At 42.4% G+C, this 15,439-nt stretch overlaps 1 protein-coding gene across 4 annotated transcripts in view; it reads right to left on the bottom strand.

Moving 5' to 3' along the window:
- Window positions 1-818: 818 nt before the first annotated feature.
- elp4 (elongator acetyltransferase complex subunit 4) overlaps window positions 819-15,439 on the bottom strand; it is a 280,802-nt gene continuing 266,181 nt past the window's right edge. For 2 of the 4 annotated variants that reach the window (XM_070899520.1, XM_070899522.1), the window contains one exon: window positions 819-1,054. In XM_070899520.1, the coding sequence (XP_070755621.1) occupies window positions 923-1,054 (132 nt within the window). In that variant the 3' untranslated portion in view covers window positions 819-922. Of the gene's footprint in view, window positions 1,055-3,769; window positions 3,925-10,007; window positions 10,054-15,439 lie in introns of those variants that run through there. The other 2 variants (XR_011596605.1, XM_070899521.1) reach the window with 2 other exon arrangements.

The raw sequence follows: 15,439 nt of genomic DNA, 5'->3' as shown, positions 1-15,439 counted from the left end.
GGTTCAAGTTTCTCAATTCAGTTACCAATGTACTGAGCTAGGTAGGTATGACCATGGCTAAAAAAATGACGTAAAACACCATTTATGTCTCTAAACCTAGTTCTTTTTCTCGCAATCCCTTTGGCCATTTGCATGAACTTAAAAACTGAAAACAAAACACATTGGGCTCTAGAGCTCAGAATTATGGGCTGCTGTTTCAGTAAAAGTGCTATATAAATGCAAGTTGTTGTTACTTTGAATTCAATTTGTTTTTTTGTAATGTAATAGTAGACAGAAGGTTTGTATGGATTATACAAGTGCTCAAGATGGATCCAATTTATTGCACATTTAATTTTTTCTAACTCAGCATTATAAACACATTTCTAAACAACTTGAAAAAATCTTGTTAAAAATGCATATTTTTCTGAAGAAGAACTTGAAACAAAATCGTGCTTTGTCACATCTCACAGAACCCTCTCTCACATAGAATGAATTACATTGCTACGCGGGTAAAAGCGAGAATCGTGTATCTTCAAAATGCAGAGAGGGAGGGAGAAACAATGAATATTCCTGCAAAAAATAATTCAACAAATGTCACATTGATGCTTCGGTTATGTTCTCCAATCCTCTGACCAGAAATAAACATTCTTATGGCCTAATTTTGATTTGTTTTTGTAGATAAATGGCATCCAAACAGGTTTACAAAATCCATTATATCGTCGACCCATGATCACAGAGCATATATGCCAATTATAAGGCAACACAAAAAACGGATTCCAAAAGGCAGTCCAGCTTTCTGTTTCTATTTTTGGTGAATGATTCACGCTCTTAGTCATTAGTTAAACAGACACAAATATTTATTGCTTTTATGTGTACACCAATGATTCATAATCACACTTTACATATGATGAGAATTCAGAGTGAAATGGTTAAATAAAAGTCACTAAAAGTCCAGGTGCTTCTTGCCTCTGGCTACACCACCACATCCTGAGCTCAGCAGTTTGGCTGATTCTGCCAGGTCCTGTTTGCTTGATCGGCTCACTGTGTCTGACAAGTCTGGAGGCAAATGCAGTCGCTGTTGAAGGGATTTGTAAGGAGGGAGAGAGAGAAAAAATAAAATTCAAAATGTGTTAGGATTTTTAGTTTGAAGAACAATTCAGAATAATAAAACAAATTATATAAATTGCAAAGAAAAATCTATGCAAGCATTTTTATTTATTTCTGGGAAATGTGACTTCATACAACAAAAGCAACAGTACTTTGATAATGTGCTTTTGAAAAGCCATTCTCTCTCTTTAATGAAGACTTGCATTTATATAGCGCCTTTCACATCCTCAGGACATCCCAATGCACTTTGCAACCAATGAAGCACTTTTGAAGTGTAGTCACTGTTGTAATGTAGGAAACCTGGCAGCCAATTTGCGCACAGCAAGCTCCCACAAACATTAATGAAATGGATGTTGGTTGAGGGATATTGGAAGAACTCCCCTGCTCTTCTTCGAATAGTGGCGTGAGATTTTTTATGTCCACCTGAGGGGGCGGATGGGGCCTCGGTTTAACGTCTCATCTGACAGTGCAGCACTCCCTCAGTACTGCGCTGGAGTGTCAGCCTGGATTATGGGCTCAAGTCTCTGGAGAGGGACGTGAACCTACAACCCTCTGTCTCGGAGGCGAGCGAGCGTGCTGCCCACTGAGTCACAGCCGACACTTTAAATGAAGTGCACAACACTTTCTGCAATGTAATGGAACGATCTGCCAAGCCAATAAAATGCATTAATGCAATCTTGTTGCTTAACAAATCTTAAGTTAATCAATGATAGAGTCATAATCATTTTAAAACCTTGCTCACAGATGTGCATGAAAACTTTACGCTGTGTAACAGTGTATGCAGCAATTAAAGTCATTTCATATTTATAACATACACTCATTTAAGTCCCTTGTGTCACACTGTATTCCCCGGCTGAGAGGACTAGGAGATGACGTAGTCCCAGTCCTCTGTCAATGCACTGTAAGCAAGTGGTAGGCAGTGCAGGGGAGGGGAGGGACCCATGGTGAGTCACCCATCAATCTTCCTTCTTCACTGTTCAGGGAATTACTTTATCTCTTCCCCAGTGCCATAAGCGAGATACTAACTCTCCATGTGGGAAATCGTAGATGTGAACTTATGCCTAACACTTGGCTGTACGCCATCTGGGAATTTCCTCCCCCTTCCCAAAATTTACTCTGCCTAGATTCTAACCCTTCAGACTCTACAATGTTAAGGTTTTTCAAAGCCCGTGAACCGAGAAAGGTAATTATCCATGAGTTCATTTCAGATCGGTTCTCGAAAAGATCAGTAATGGATCATCATTTTTTTTACCAACTGGACTGTCACAGAGAAAGCCAAAGACATGTAACATCTGAAAAATCTTGAATGCGATGTGTACTTCTATCTACAACAGTAACTTGTATTTATATGGTGCCTTTAACATAGAAAAACATTCCAAGGCCCTTATGGAGATGTAATCAGAACAAAATGAACACTGAGCCAAAGAAGGAGGTTACCGGGGCCGAAATTCAGCTCCCCAATAAGGCCAGTTACTGCCTGTTTGCGGCGGCCATGCGGCGGAGTAGAGTGCCCGCTAATTTCTGGTCGAATAGCCAGCGCAAGCTAAATTCAGCTCGGGGGGGGTATCTGACGGTCCCCACTTCCGCCCCGCCGCTGCCGACCAGCCGTGCGTGCATCATCAGTGTGTGCACCGCTGGGACCCCCCACCTCCCGCAAAATTTAGCAAGCAAAATCTTATTGCTGCCGAGTGGTGCCCCCAACAGCTTTTTCTTTCGGTGCACCTTGTATGCTCTCTCTCTGCTTTGGCTGTGCGATGGCCATTAAAGGCGAGGGCCCAATGCCGTGGCCGCCATTTTATTTTTTTTGCCGGTCGACTTCCATGTTGGCCGGACTATTGTGCCCCCGAGTTCGGCCGAGCCGCCAACAGGTGCCAAACTGCTGGTCCGGCCGAAACTCTCTCTGGTGGTCCAGTGTACGATCGCAACTGATGGCCAATTCTCTCCCCTTTAACGGAGGTGAGATACATGGTGATGCAGACGCGCAATGACGTCACCACCGCTCTGCCGCCTCCTTTATGACCAACTTTTTGGCCGATTGAAAGTTGTCAATTTCTCAAAGAGGGGACCTCTTCCGAAACGGCAGTAAAAACTGTTTAAAAAAGGTAGGATGCCAGCTTTTCGGCGGGACTAAATTTCGGCCCCACAGTCTTACACTGACCATCCTGATCAAAGACAACCGCTTACATCGGACAAATACTGCTAATCATTTACCAGTACCATAGGGGTCGATTACAAAATCAACACTTATATTATTTCAGCTATTTCAGGCGGTTCAATAAATTCTTCGCACCTTGTTAAGCCCCTATACTTGCCGATTTACACATCACTTCACAACACCCCTACATCTGTGTGATGTTTACTTTTTATGCACTGTGGATTTCTGTGAACAACTGCTCCAAGTTAAACTAGAGTTGCGTGGTCACAGAGACAAAGGCATCAGCGATTAAAGTACCTACAAAAATCATTAGAACTTTGCGCATTTCAGAAGCTGTACCGTTATTTGTAGACGGGAGCACACATCCTGAAGTTACTTGATCTGGCCAGAATAATACGCATGAAGGCGAATGAAATTACATTTCTGTTTTAAGTTTACTTGGTTTCAATTGTTCATGTTCTGCTAATGGTCTCAAACATGAGGCACTGCTGATCTGTTTTTATATAACGAATCGTAGATTGGTTTTACCGTCCACTGCTAATAAATCAAGAGAGGTGGTGAAGGGTATTGTCAGTGTACGCGCGGAAGCTGACCCCATGCCTGTAGATGATGTCGCCATGGGGCAGCTTCTAGATGACGAGGAAGGACCAAGGTTAGATGCTTGGGGGACTCCTGAGATAATGCTGTGGAGGCAGAAAGAGAATATACAAAAAAAATGAAAACAGATGCAAAAAATATTGCATCATCAAATATTGTATATGTTCCAATGCATACAATGCTATAATCTGTACATATGTAAGATTTGTTCATCTGCTTAGATCTGAAAGTATTTTGATGTCTCACTTGTTTATATTCTACTTTCTTTCCAACAACCATTGTAAACAGAACCCATAAACCTATAAAATTTCTCACTTTTTCTGTCAGTAAATAATTAACTAAACAGATGCTGCCTTACTTTAAAGACACAATATGCTCAAAACCTAATAAGGGTACATTGGCTTCTTGAAGTGGGGGAAGCAACTTAATAAGATCACATTGTTTTAAGCCTCAGTTTAATCCTGGCTTGAGGAAATACTTGAACCTTCTCGAATCACTGAAACATTCAAAAGAATTGGATAAATACTTGTCGGGAAAAAAATTAGAGGCCTATAGGGAAAGAGCATAGGAGTGGGATTAATTGGATAGCTCTACCAAACAGCCAGTATAGGCATGATTGACTGAATGACCTCCTTCTGTGCTGTATCATTCTATGATCACTAAGAAATATCCTAAAGTTCTGTCCATACAATGAATTACTTTGAAGAGCAGTGACTGTTTTCTGGGCAAACATAGTGGCCATTTTGCACAAAGCCAGTCCCTACATGAGATTGATGACCAGTTAATCGGTGTTTGGTGGTGTTGGTTGAGGGGAGAAACGATGGTTTGGAGAATGTGATTCTTCCTGCTCCTCTTTGAATAGTGCCATGGGATCTTACTGTCCAGCAAAATGCGTAAGACTAGCAGATAGGCGCCTTGGTTTAACGTCCTATCGAAAAGACCATCTGCAACAATGTTGCACGCCCTCAGTGACGCACTGAGGTGTCATGTGTTTACAGCCTGGAATGGAGCCATGCTGACACTTAGCCTTCCTTTCCCCCTCAGTTTCCCCATTTTATTGTAAAATAACCTACAATAAGATCAGTGTTATCATTATCAATGTTATCATTAGGTGCAATTTAGATTGATGGTACCAACACCATATCGGGGGAAAAAATAGCACAGTTGAGCCAAAATTCGTCTTTAGTGCTATCAATTGATCAGTTGAAATTGTAGCCACTACCACTTCGATAGTGGTAGCCCTGCCACAAACAGTACTTCACCTTCACGATCAAATGCTCTCCAGAAGAAATAGCTCTACGCATTTATATAGCAGATATAGAAAAGAAAGACTTGGATTTGTACAGCGCCTTTCGTGGCCACCGGACATCTCAAAGTACTTTACAGCCAATTAAGTACTTTTTGGAATGTAGTCACTGTTGTAATGTGGGAAATGCTGCAGCCAATTTGTGCACAGCAAACTCCCACAAACAGCAATGTGATAATGACCAGATAATCTATTTTTTTGTTATGTTGATTGAGGGATAAATATTGGCCAGGACATCGGCGATAAATCCCATGCTCTTCTTCGAAATAGTGCCATGGAATCTTTTACGTCCACTTGAAGGAGCAGATGGTTTATCGTCTCATCTGAAAGACGGCACCTCCGACAGTGCAGTACTTGAAGGTTAGCCTAGATTCTTTGTGTTCAAGTCCCTGGAGTGGGACTTGAACCCACAACTTTCGGACTCAGAGGCGAGTGCGCTACCCACTGAGCCACAGCTGACACTTTATAGCGCAAAACAATCCACTTCAAACATCATGCTTTACTGAAAACCTGTTGGCAATGTTGATAGAAACTATGGAGAGGTTCCTAGCTTTTAATTTTCAGTATTATAGGTCAGCTCTGCTCCTCAGTTTGTATTGGTGTCAAGTATGCTCAGCAAGTACACATCCGCAGAGTTCAATTTTCCTTGGCCACAGACAGCAGTGGAAAATGCGGTATAATTCAGGTCTCTGTGACTTTAAACAGCTACCAATTCAAATGTGTACCTGTAGTACATCTTTATACACGTCACGGAAGAGAATCCGTGCTTCAAGCCAAAGCAATGTCTGTTGCTGCACTCTTCCACACCTGCACAGAATGCTCCTTATAATTGCCTAACCATCTTCGTCAAGGAACAATAAGTTTACTCTCTAGACTGCCGGCTGAACGCAATAATAAAAACGTGTTACAAGGGTTAAGAACTATTCATTGACCTGAATAGTTTGAGCCCCCTGGCACTGGTAGAATAATATGCCACATAACTCTCTTCCTAAGGCCTAAACAGGCCTGTAATTATTGGGGGAATCCAATGAATATACTTGATCTCTCTGAGCTTCCCCTAAGCACCACAAATGAAGGAATGCTACTGCCTAAACATTGATTTTTATCTCGTGCTTAATAAAAGCATTCTGTCATGTTCTTATTGTCCAAATTCCAAGCATTTTCTATTTACAAAAAACAAGAGGACAGCAGTTTGACAAGTGGATATCTTCAAAATCAGTTGACTTCCAGCTTCAGGGCACAAGCTGAAAAATATTATTTTACTCTCCTGGTGTGGCAGGATGACATGCTTCACCTTAAACTTATCAATATCATTTCCATATCTCATTATTAGCTTACAACAGTGACATAATATACATAGCATAACCTCCTCCAACATGCAGCACACCAAAACCCAGTAGCACAGTTGGTCAGCTCGTATATTCCAATCGCACTTCAGCTCGAATCACACGGTTCACTTGCTGGAGCCTGCTGCCTGTTGCTGCAGAGTATAGATAAATTCTTTGTTGCCAAAAATCAAGCCAGGCTCACAAATTTCACCTGCACATATTATCAGGAAACACTTGAGGTATTAGTTACTGACTCTTGGATTGGGGGTGACACATCTGATCGTCCACTCTACTTGGTGCTCAATTGTAGCCACGTCAGGAAGGTATGCACCAGGTGGAGCTTTATGTCAGCTTCATGCAAGAGGGAGGGGAAAAAAAAAAATCAGACAGGGATATCCTGCCTGGGCAGTAGCTCATGATTCCTTGTAGCCAGCCCCAAAAATGGGGTGATGGTAGAGTTCATAGAATCAGAAAATTATGACACAGGATGCCATTCAGCCCATTATGTTCGTGCCAGTCAAAAAAGAGCTATCCAGCCTTATCCCACCTTCCAGCACTAGGTCTGTAGCCCTGTAGGTTACGGCACTTCAGGTGCACATCCAGTTAAATGTGATGAGGATTTCTGCCTTTACCACTCTTTCAGGCAGTGAGTTCCAGATCCCCACCATCCTCTGGGTGAAGAAATAGTTCCTCATCTCCCCTCTACTCCTTGCATCAACTACTTTAAATCTATGCCCCTTAGTTATTGACACCTCTGCTAAGGGGAAATAGGTCCTTCCCATCCACTCTATCTAGGCCCCTCATAATTTTATACATCTCAATTAAATCTCCCCTCAGCCTCCTCTGTTCCAAGAAAAACAATCCCAGTCTGTCCAATCTTTCCTCATAACTAAAATTCTCTAGTCTTGGCAACATCCTCGTAAATCTGCTCTGTATCCTCTCAAGTGCATTCACATCTTTTCTGTAATGTGGTGACCAGAACTGCACGCAGTACTCTAGCTGTGGCCTAACTAGTGTTTTATACAGTCCAAGCATAACCTCCCTGCTCTTATATTCTATGCCTCGGCTAATAAAGGAAAGTACCCTGTATGCCTTCTTAACCACTTTATCTACCGGTCCTGCTACCTTCAGGGATCTGTGGACATATATTCCAAGGTCCCTCTGTTCCTCTACACTTATCATGTTATGTAGCCCCTCCTACGATATTTCAGTGTTATTGCAAATGGGGAGTACTGTAGACAATTCACTGCCCTGTTCACGATGTCTTTGAAAAAACTTTAGATAAAATGTCTGCCTTGAGGACGCTGCTTCCTCCCAGCAATTCATGAGGTGTCTTACACCAATACAGAGTTTACAAATTTTACAATTATGCGCAGTAAGTAGAAAATACTTCAAAAGCTGGGGATTATTTACACATTTGAAAAAAAACATGAATGTACACCTCCAGTTAGGGTGTCCTTTTTTAAGGATACACCCACATTTCATAGTCGAGGTCATGATTTGTGTCACCATCTCAAACACGATACTGCCCAGTAGTACGCTCCTGCTTATGGATAATCCTCTGCAAAATTGCTGCGTTATGCAACAGAATATGATAAGTAAATCAGACTTGAGGCATTATAAAACCTGCTTCAATTCCACGTCGGGATATGTTTCGTTCTAGAAATTGTTTGAAGACGTGTTCTTGTAAGGGCTGAACTTAGAAAATCAGTCAACCTGAACTTGTAACCCTTCAACAAAGTCAACACTCTCCCTGTTTCAGGTTACATGTTTAACATTTTTGTGTCAATACTCACTAAAGAAGAGCTGAAGTGGGATTGTGGCTGATACAAATCAGATGACGAGACAAGAACTGGGCTGTGAAAGATTTCAAATAGCCCTAAAATCCAGTGCTACTTATCGAGATCATTCCTTTCAATGGTGATATTTGGCATTATTTCTGGATGTGTATCATCCTGGGTAGGGCACGACTGTAAACTCCCAAAACATTAACAAGAATTTATTTTGCAGAGATTAAGCATGCTGCTGCGATTCAGTGTCATCAAGTTACACAAAGATGTATATATTCATCATCATAGGCAGTCCCTCAGAATCGAGGAAGACTTGCTTCCACTCTTAACATGAGTTCTTAGGTGGCTGTACAGTTCAATACGGGAACCATAGTTTCTGTCACAGGTGGGGCAGATAGTCGTTGAGGGAAGGGGTGGGTGGGACTGGTTTGCTGCATGCTCTTTCCGCTGCCTGCGCTTGATTTCTGCACGCTCTCGGCGACGAGACTCGAGGTGCTCAGCGCCCTCCCGGATGTGCTTCCTCCACTTAGGGCGGTCTTTGGCCAGGGTCTCCCAGGTGTCAGTGGGGTTGTTGTACTTTATCAGGGAGGCTTTGTGGATGTCCTTGTAACGTTTCCGCTGCCCACCTTTGGCTCGTTTACCGTGAAGGAGTTCCGAGTAGAGTGCTTGCTTTGGGAGTCTCGTGTCTGGCATGCGAACTATGTGGCCTGCCCAGCAGAGCTGATCAAGTGGGGTCAGTGCTTCAATTCTGGGGATGTTGGCCTAGTCGAGGATGCTAATGTTGGTGTGTCTGTCCTCCCAGGGGATTTGTAGGATTTTGCGGAGACATTGTTGGTGGTATTTCTCCAGCAACTTGAGGTGTCTACTATACGTGGTTCATGTTTCTGAGCCATACAGCAGGGCGGGTATTACTACAGCCTTGTAGACCATGAGAATGGTGGCAGTTTTGAAGTCCTGGTCTTCAAACACTTTTCCTCAGGCGGCCGAAGACTGCACTGGCGCACTGGAGGCGGTGTTGGATCTCGTCATCAATGCCTGTTCTTGTTGATAGAAGGCTTCAGAGATATGGGAAGTGGTCCACGTTGTCCAGGGCCACGCCGTGGATCTTGATGACTGGGGGACAGTGCTGTGCGGTAACGACAGGCTGGTGGATGTCTGCCCCACCTGTGACAGAGACTGTGGTTCTTGTATTGGACTGTACAGCCACCTAAGAACTCATGTTAAGAGTGGAAGCAAGTCTTCCTCGATTCCGAGGGACTGCCTATGATGATGAATATATACACCTTTGTGTAACTTAATGACACTGAATCGCAGCAGCATGCTTAATCTCTGCAAAATAAATTATTGTTAATGTTTTGGGGGTTTGCAGTCGTGCCCACCCAGGATGATGCACATCCAGAAATAATGCCAAATATCACCATTGAAAGGAATGATCGCGATAAGTAGCACTGGATTTTAGGGCTATTTTAAATCTTGCTGATGTTTAGCGTAAGGCCCGTGCTTTCACACGCCTCAGTAAATACGTCGACTATGTCCTGGAGTTCAGTCTCTATATGTGCGCAGACACAGGTGTTGTCAGCGTACTGTAGCTCGCCGACAGAGGTTGGAGTGGTCTTGGAACTGGCCTGGAGACGGCGAAGGTTGAACAGCTTCCCACTGGTTCTGTAGTTTAGTTCCATTCCAGCGGGGAGCTTGTTGACTGTGATGTGGATCATGGCAGCAAGGAAGATTGAGAACAGGATTGGGGCGATGACAGTGTATTCTTTACTGTATAAGCAGTAGAAGTTCATCCTAGAAAGGAGGTATATAGGATAATAGTATAGACAAGATAGATCTGGAACATTACTTCAAACTAACAATGACTGTAGGAGAAAGGGACACAAGTGCAAAAAAGTAAAAGGCAAATGTAGGACTAATGTCAAGAAGTATTTCACACAGAGTGATTCGAACATGGAATGGACTTTTGGGTAGGGTAGTGGAACCAGAAATAAAAACAGAAAATGCTGGAAATCTCAGCAGGTTAGGCAGCATCTGTGGAGAGAAACAGAGTTAATGTTTCAGGTCTGTGATCCTTTTTGTCAGAAGTGGAAAAGTTTGAGATGTAACAGATTCTTAAGGAAGTACAGAGGCAGTGAAAGGGGAAGGGAAGAACAAAAGGGGGGGTCTGTGATAGGGTGGAAGACAGGAGTGATTTAAGAGACAAAAGGAATGCTGGGCAAAAATGAGATGATAATGGCACAAGTTAGGAAACAAAAGATGAGTCTAGATGGGGTGCGAATGGCAGAATCATTACCATTTTATTTCAGATTCTAGCATCTGCAGTATTTTGCTTTTGTATTAGTGGAACCAAAATCCTGGAATCATTTAGGAAATTGTTGGATGCTATAATGGAGGACTATCTTTTTAGATGGATGAGCTAAGGTATGCCAAATGGCCTTTGAAATTCACATCGATTTTGTGATACGAACACATTAGGGTCAATGCTCCATCTAATATCTTTTTTGAGTGTGCACATCCCTTCAAATTTCCGCACATGCGTGGTTTTACAATTGTGAAGCTGGCAAGCAGCCTGCGCGGGACCTCCAGACAGCTGCGCAGCTCAACTGATGGCCCATTTAAAACTGAGATGGGAAGAAATTTCTTCTCTCAGAGGGTTGTGGATCTGTGGAATTTGCTGCCTCAGAGAGCTATGGAAGCTGGGACATTGAATAAATTTAAGATAGTTTCTTAAACGATAAGGGAATAAGGGGTTATCGTGTTGACTGGTGGAGCAGGCTCGAGGGGCTGTATGGCTTACCCTGCTCCTATTTCTTATGTTATGTTCAATGGGAACATTGAATGGGGCAGAATTTCCGCTTGTTTCTATTAGTAACATCAGCACAATCCAGACAGAATCGACCAGACCAGCGCAAAAGATCAGGCGATTTTAAATGCAAGTGAGTTATGCCGCAAACCACTTATTCCTTGATCTTTTCCGCTGGTTCAAAATTTAATGCATCCGATCAGGCCCTGCTCACAAAACTGACACGACCCCAGGTCAAAATTACAAGATTCCCCCGGTTCGAAAAGAATCTTCACATTGCGCTCATTTTCTCAGGTGCATAGGCATGTTTTAAAAGTTTATTCATATCAAAAAATATTTAATTTACTGAGGTACTGAATAGGATACACCAATTAAACTATTAACTAGTCCAGTAAAGTTGTCTTCAGGTAATTTTCAGTGATGTTAAATCAAGTTACTCATGAATGGACGACTGAACATAGAAACATAGAAAATAGGTGCAGGAGTAGGCCATTCGGCTCTTCGAGCCTACACCACCATTCAATAAGATCATGGCTGATCATTCCCTCAGTACCCCTTTGGGGAGGTGCAACGAGACCTGGGTGTCATGGTACATCAGTCATTGGCATGCAGGTACAGCAGGCGGTTAAGAAAGCAAATGGCATGTTGGCCTTCATAGCGAGGGGATTTGAGTATAGGGGCAGAGAGGTGTTACTACAGTTGTTCAGGGCCTTGGTGAGGCCACACCTGGAGTATTGTGTACAGTTTTGGTCTCCTAACTTGAGGAAGGACATTCTTGCTATTGAGGGAGTGTAGCGAAGGTTCACCAGACTGATTCCCGGGATGGCGGGACTGACCTATCAAGAAAGACTGGATCAACAGGGCTTGTATTCACTGGAGTTCAGAAGAATGAGAGGGGATCTCATAGGAACATTTAAAATTCTGATGGGTTTAGACAGGTTAGATGCAGGAAGAATGTTCCCAATGTTGGGGAAGTCCAGAACCAGGGGTCACAGTCTAAGGATAAGGGGTAAGCCATTTAGGACCGAGATGAGGAGAAACTTCTTCACCCAGAGAGTGGTGAACCTGTGGAATTCTCTACCACAGAAAGTTGTTGAGGCCAATTCACTAAATATATTCAAAAAGGAGTTAGATGTAGTCCTTACTACTAGGGGGATCAAGGGGTATGGCGAGAAAGCAGGAATGGGGTAATGAAGTTGCATGTTCAGCCATGAACTCATTGAATGGCGGTGCAGGCTCAAAGGGCCGAATGGCTTACTCCTGCACCTATTTTCTATGTTTCTATGTTTTCCTGCTTTCTCTCCATACCCCTTAATCCCCTTAGCCGAAAGGGCCATATCTAACTCCCTCTTGAATATATCCAATGAACTGACATCAACAACTCTTTGTGGCAGGGAATTCCAGAGGTTAACAACTCGCTGAGTGAAGAAGTTTCTCCTCATCTCAGTCCTTATTAAAAATGCTGTATTCATTAAACTGCACCAGGCTACCACTCTTAAACACATTAAGGAATACTTTTTAATGGAAAGCAGAAAAAAGAAACAATTACATTCTGCTGCGCTGCTCGACTGCGCTGGTCCAAGCAATATTTTTTGTTTGTGATTATGGAAATTAATTTTCGCGGAAACTTGTACTGTAACCTAACCAGTGCAATTTCAAGCGCATTTTACGCCCAAATCGGAAACTCTACTCCATTGTGAATAACAGCCAGGGCTTAAATTATAAATAACTGAGAAGCTTAATTTTTAGAACTAGTCATTATCCATAGAAGTATTCCTGGACTGAGCAAAAACTGCAATGATCAAAATTAGACTAGGGTGGAGTTGAATATTATGAAATACAGCCAATATTATGGATAAACATTTTGAGCAATCTAGAACATAACAAAAATGTTCAAATGTGATTCATTTCTTTTTCCCCATTATAATGGGGAGTGAGTCCTATAATCTACTGTCCCCATTCATTATATCACAGGGCTGCGGATAATACTGCACAGACTGCACCTAACCAGCAATTCTAAAGTCTACATGCTGCTGGGTCCCTGCTGGGATTGGGCCTGCACTCTATCACTGAATACTTAATCCGTGAATAATACATGCTTCTGAAAGGACAAGAGACAGGCTCTTAATATGAGCCACTCAATCTGCTCCGATTGAATATAGGATTTCAAAACAGGGAAACCAGCAGTAACCAAGAGACAGTTAGTTATCTACTTTTACAACATCTATGGCTAAATATGATTGAGTGCAACATAAGTGTATCATCCATGACTCAGGCAAGTGTGCCACCAACTGAGTCAGAGGTTGTGGGTTCAAGTCGAACTCCAGAGACTTGAGCACAAAATCTAGGCTGACACTCCAGTGCAGTACTTGAGGGAGTGCTGCGCTGTCGGAGGCGCCATCTTTCAGATGAGATGTTAATCCGATGCCCTGTCTGCACTCTAAGGTGGATCCCACAGCACTCTTTCGAAGAAGAGAGGGGAGTTATCCCCATTGTCCTGGGCCAATATTTATCCCTCGCTCAACATCACCAAAAAAGACCCAGATTATCTGGTCATTATCACCTTGCTGTCTGTGGGCTTGCTGTGCACAAATTGGCTGCCGTGTTTACTACATTACAACAGTGACTACACTTCAAAAATTGGCTGTAAAGAACTTTGGGATGCTATGAGGTCATGAGAGGTGCTATATAAATGTAAGGCTTTCTTTGTTCTTTTATATGTACAGATATATATATATAAATACAGACATAATTTTATCCAGTCAGTATATGGCACAAAATTATTGAAGCACTTGTTTGCATTTTTCTGTCCCACCTCAGCCAGGAGTTGTGAACAACTGTTAAAATCAAGATGTCCTTCTCCTCAGTACAACTCCATCATCTAATGGTAAATGCAATTTTGTATATTGTGTGTTAAGAATTACATGAAGTCAGGCCTTCTCCATTGTTATTACAGATATTCTTGGGCCGACACAAATAAATAAGAGAGGAGGGAAGATTTCAAAAAGTTGGACCCTAGTCTTTCCCTTCCCCAAGAGCCTTACGAAGAGAAGGCTAAAATAAAATAAGAGCATGTTTAAACCTTGTGGAGCTGAATGATCACATTTTCAATCCTGTGAACAGAGGCTGTGCAGAACGAGGAGGGCGTTACCCCAGGAGGTAGCCTACCATTGTTATTCTCCACATAACTTTTACCTCAATAATCCCCCCCCCCCCCCCAGGACGATGATGAAACCACAAATTTGGATGGTACATGAATCCAACCCATTATTCAGTTAAAAACACATCATCCTTTTAGATGCGCTTAGATTTTGCAAAGCTGAGGGTGAGAAATAGCCTTTGCAACCCATGCTGCTTATCTCAGTTTTGTGACAGACATTGTCAGATTGGAGCTTCATAAAAAAAATAACTGCTTTGGCTTTCAAATAACCCTTGTTGGAAGTGAAGAGTTTTTACATCTACAGAATGGTAGCAGTAGCATTGCAAGGTAAAAGAAAGCACTGGTGAAATCAGGAGAAAGGTGCATCCAGGTTATTACTTAGAATAAGGTATTAGAACAGTCCTAACATTATGTTAAGTCAAATGAGTTTGGACAGAACCCAAAGCATAAAAGCTCAACAATGCTCTGAAAAATTAGATGAATTATACATAGTAAGAGAGGAAGCATTTTGGGGTTTAGTAGCTTTGAAAGTGGATAAAATGGATAAATCCCCAGGCCCGGATGAAATGTATCTCAGGTTGTTAAAAGATGCAAAAGAGGAAATAGCAGAGGCTCTGACCATCATTTTTCAATCCTCTCTGGCTATCGGTGTGGTGCCGGAGGACTGCTAACGTGGTACCTTTATTTAAAAAGGGAGAATGGGATAAACTGAGTAATTACAGGCCAGTCAGCCTAACCTCGATGGTTGGAAAATTATTGGAAAAAATTCTGAGGGACAGGATAAATCTTCATTTAGAAAGACACGGATTAATAAAGGACAGCCAGCATGGATTTGTTAAGGGAAGGTCGTGTCTGACTAACTTAATTGAATTTTTTGAGAAGCTAAAAAGGATGGTCGATGAGGGTGGTGCGTTTGATGTAGTGTACCTGGATTTTAGCAAGGCTTTTGATAAGGTCCCACATGGCAGATTGGTCATGAAAGGATCCAGGGCAAAGTGGCAAGTTGGATCCAAAATTGGCTCAGAGGCAGGAAGCAAAGGGTAATGGTTGATGGGTATTTTTGTGACTGGAAGGCTGTTTCCAGTGGGGTTCCGCAGGGCTCAGTACTAGGTCCCTTGCTTTTTGTAGTATATATTAATGATTTAAACTTGAATATAGGGGGCATGATTAAGAAGTTTGCAGATGATCGTAAAATTGGCTGTGTGGTTGAAAAT

Source organism: Pristiophorus japonicus, chromosome 14 (genome assembly GCF_044704955.1).
Source record: "Pristiophorus japonicus isolate sPriJap1 chromosome 14, sPriJap1.hap1, whole genome shotgun sequence".
NCBI lineage: Eukaryota > Metazoa > Chordata > Chondrichthyes > Pristiophoridae > Pristiophorus > Pristiophorus japonicus.
This window is presented reverse-complemented; position numbering and strand designations above follow the sequence as displayed.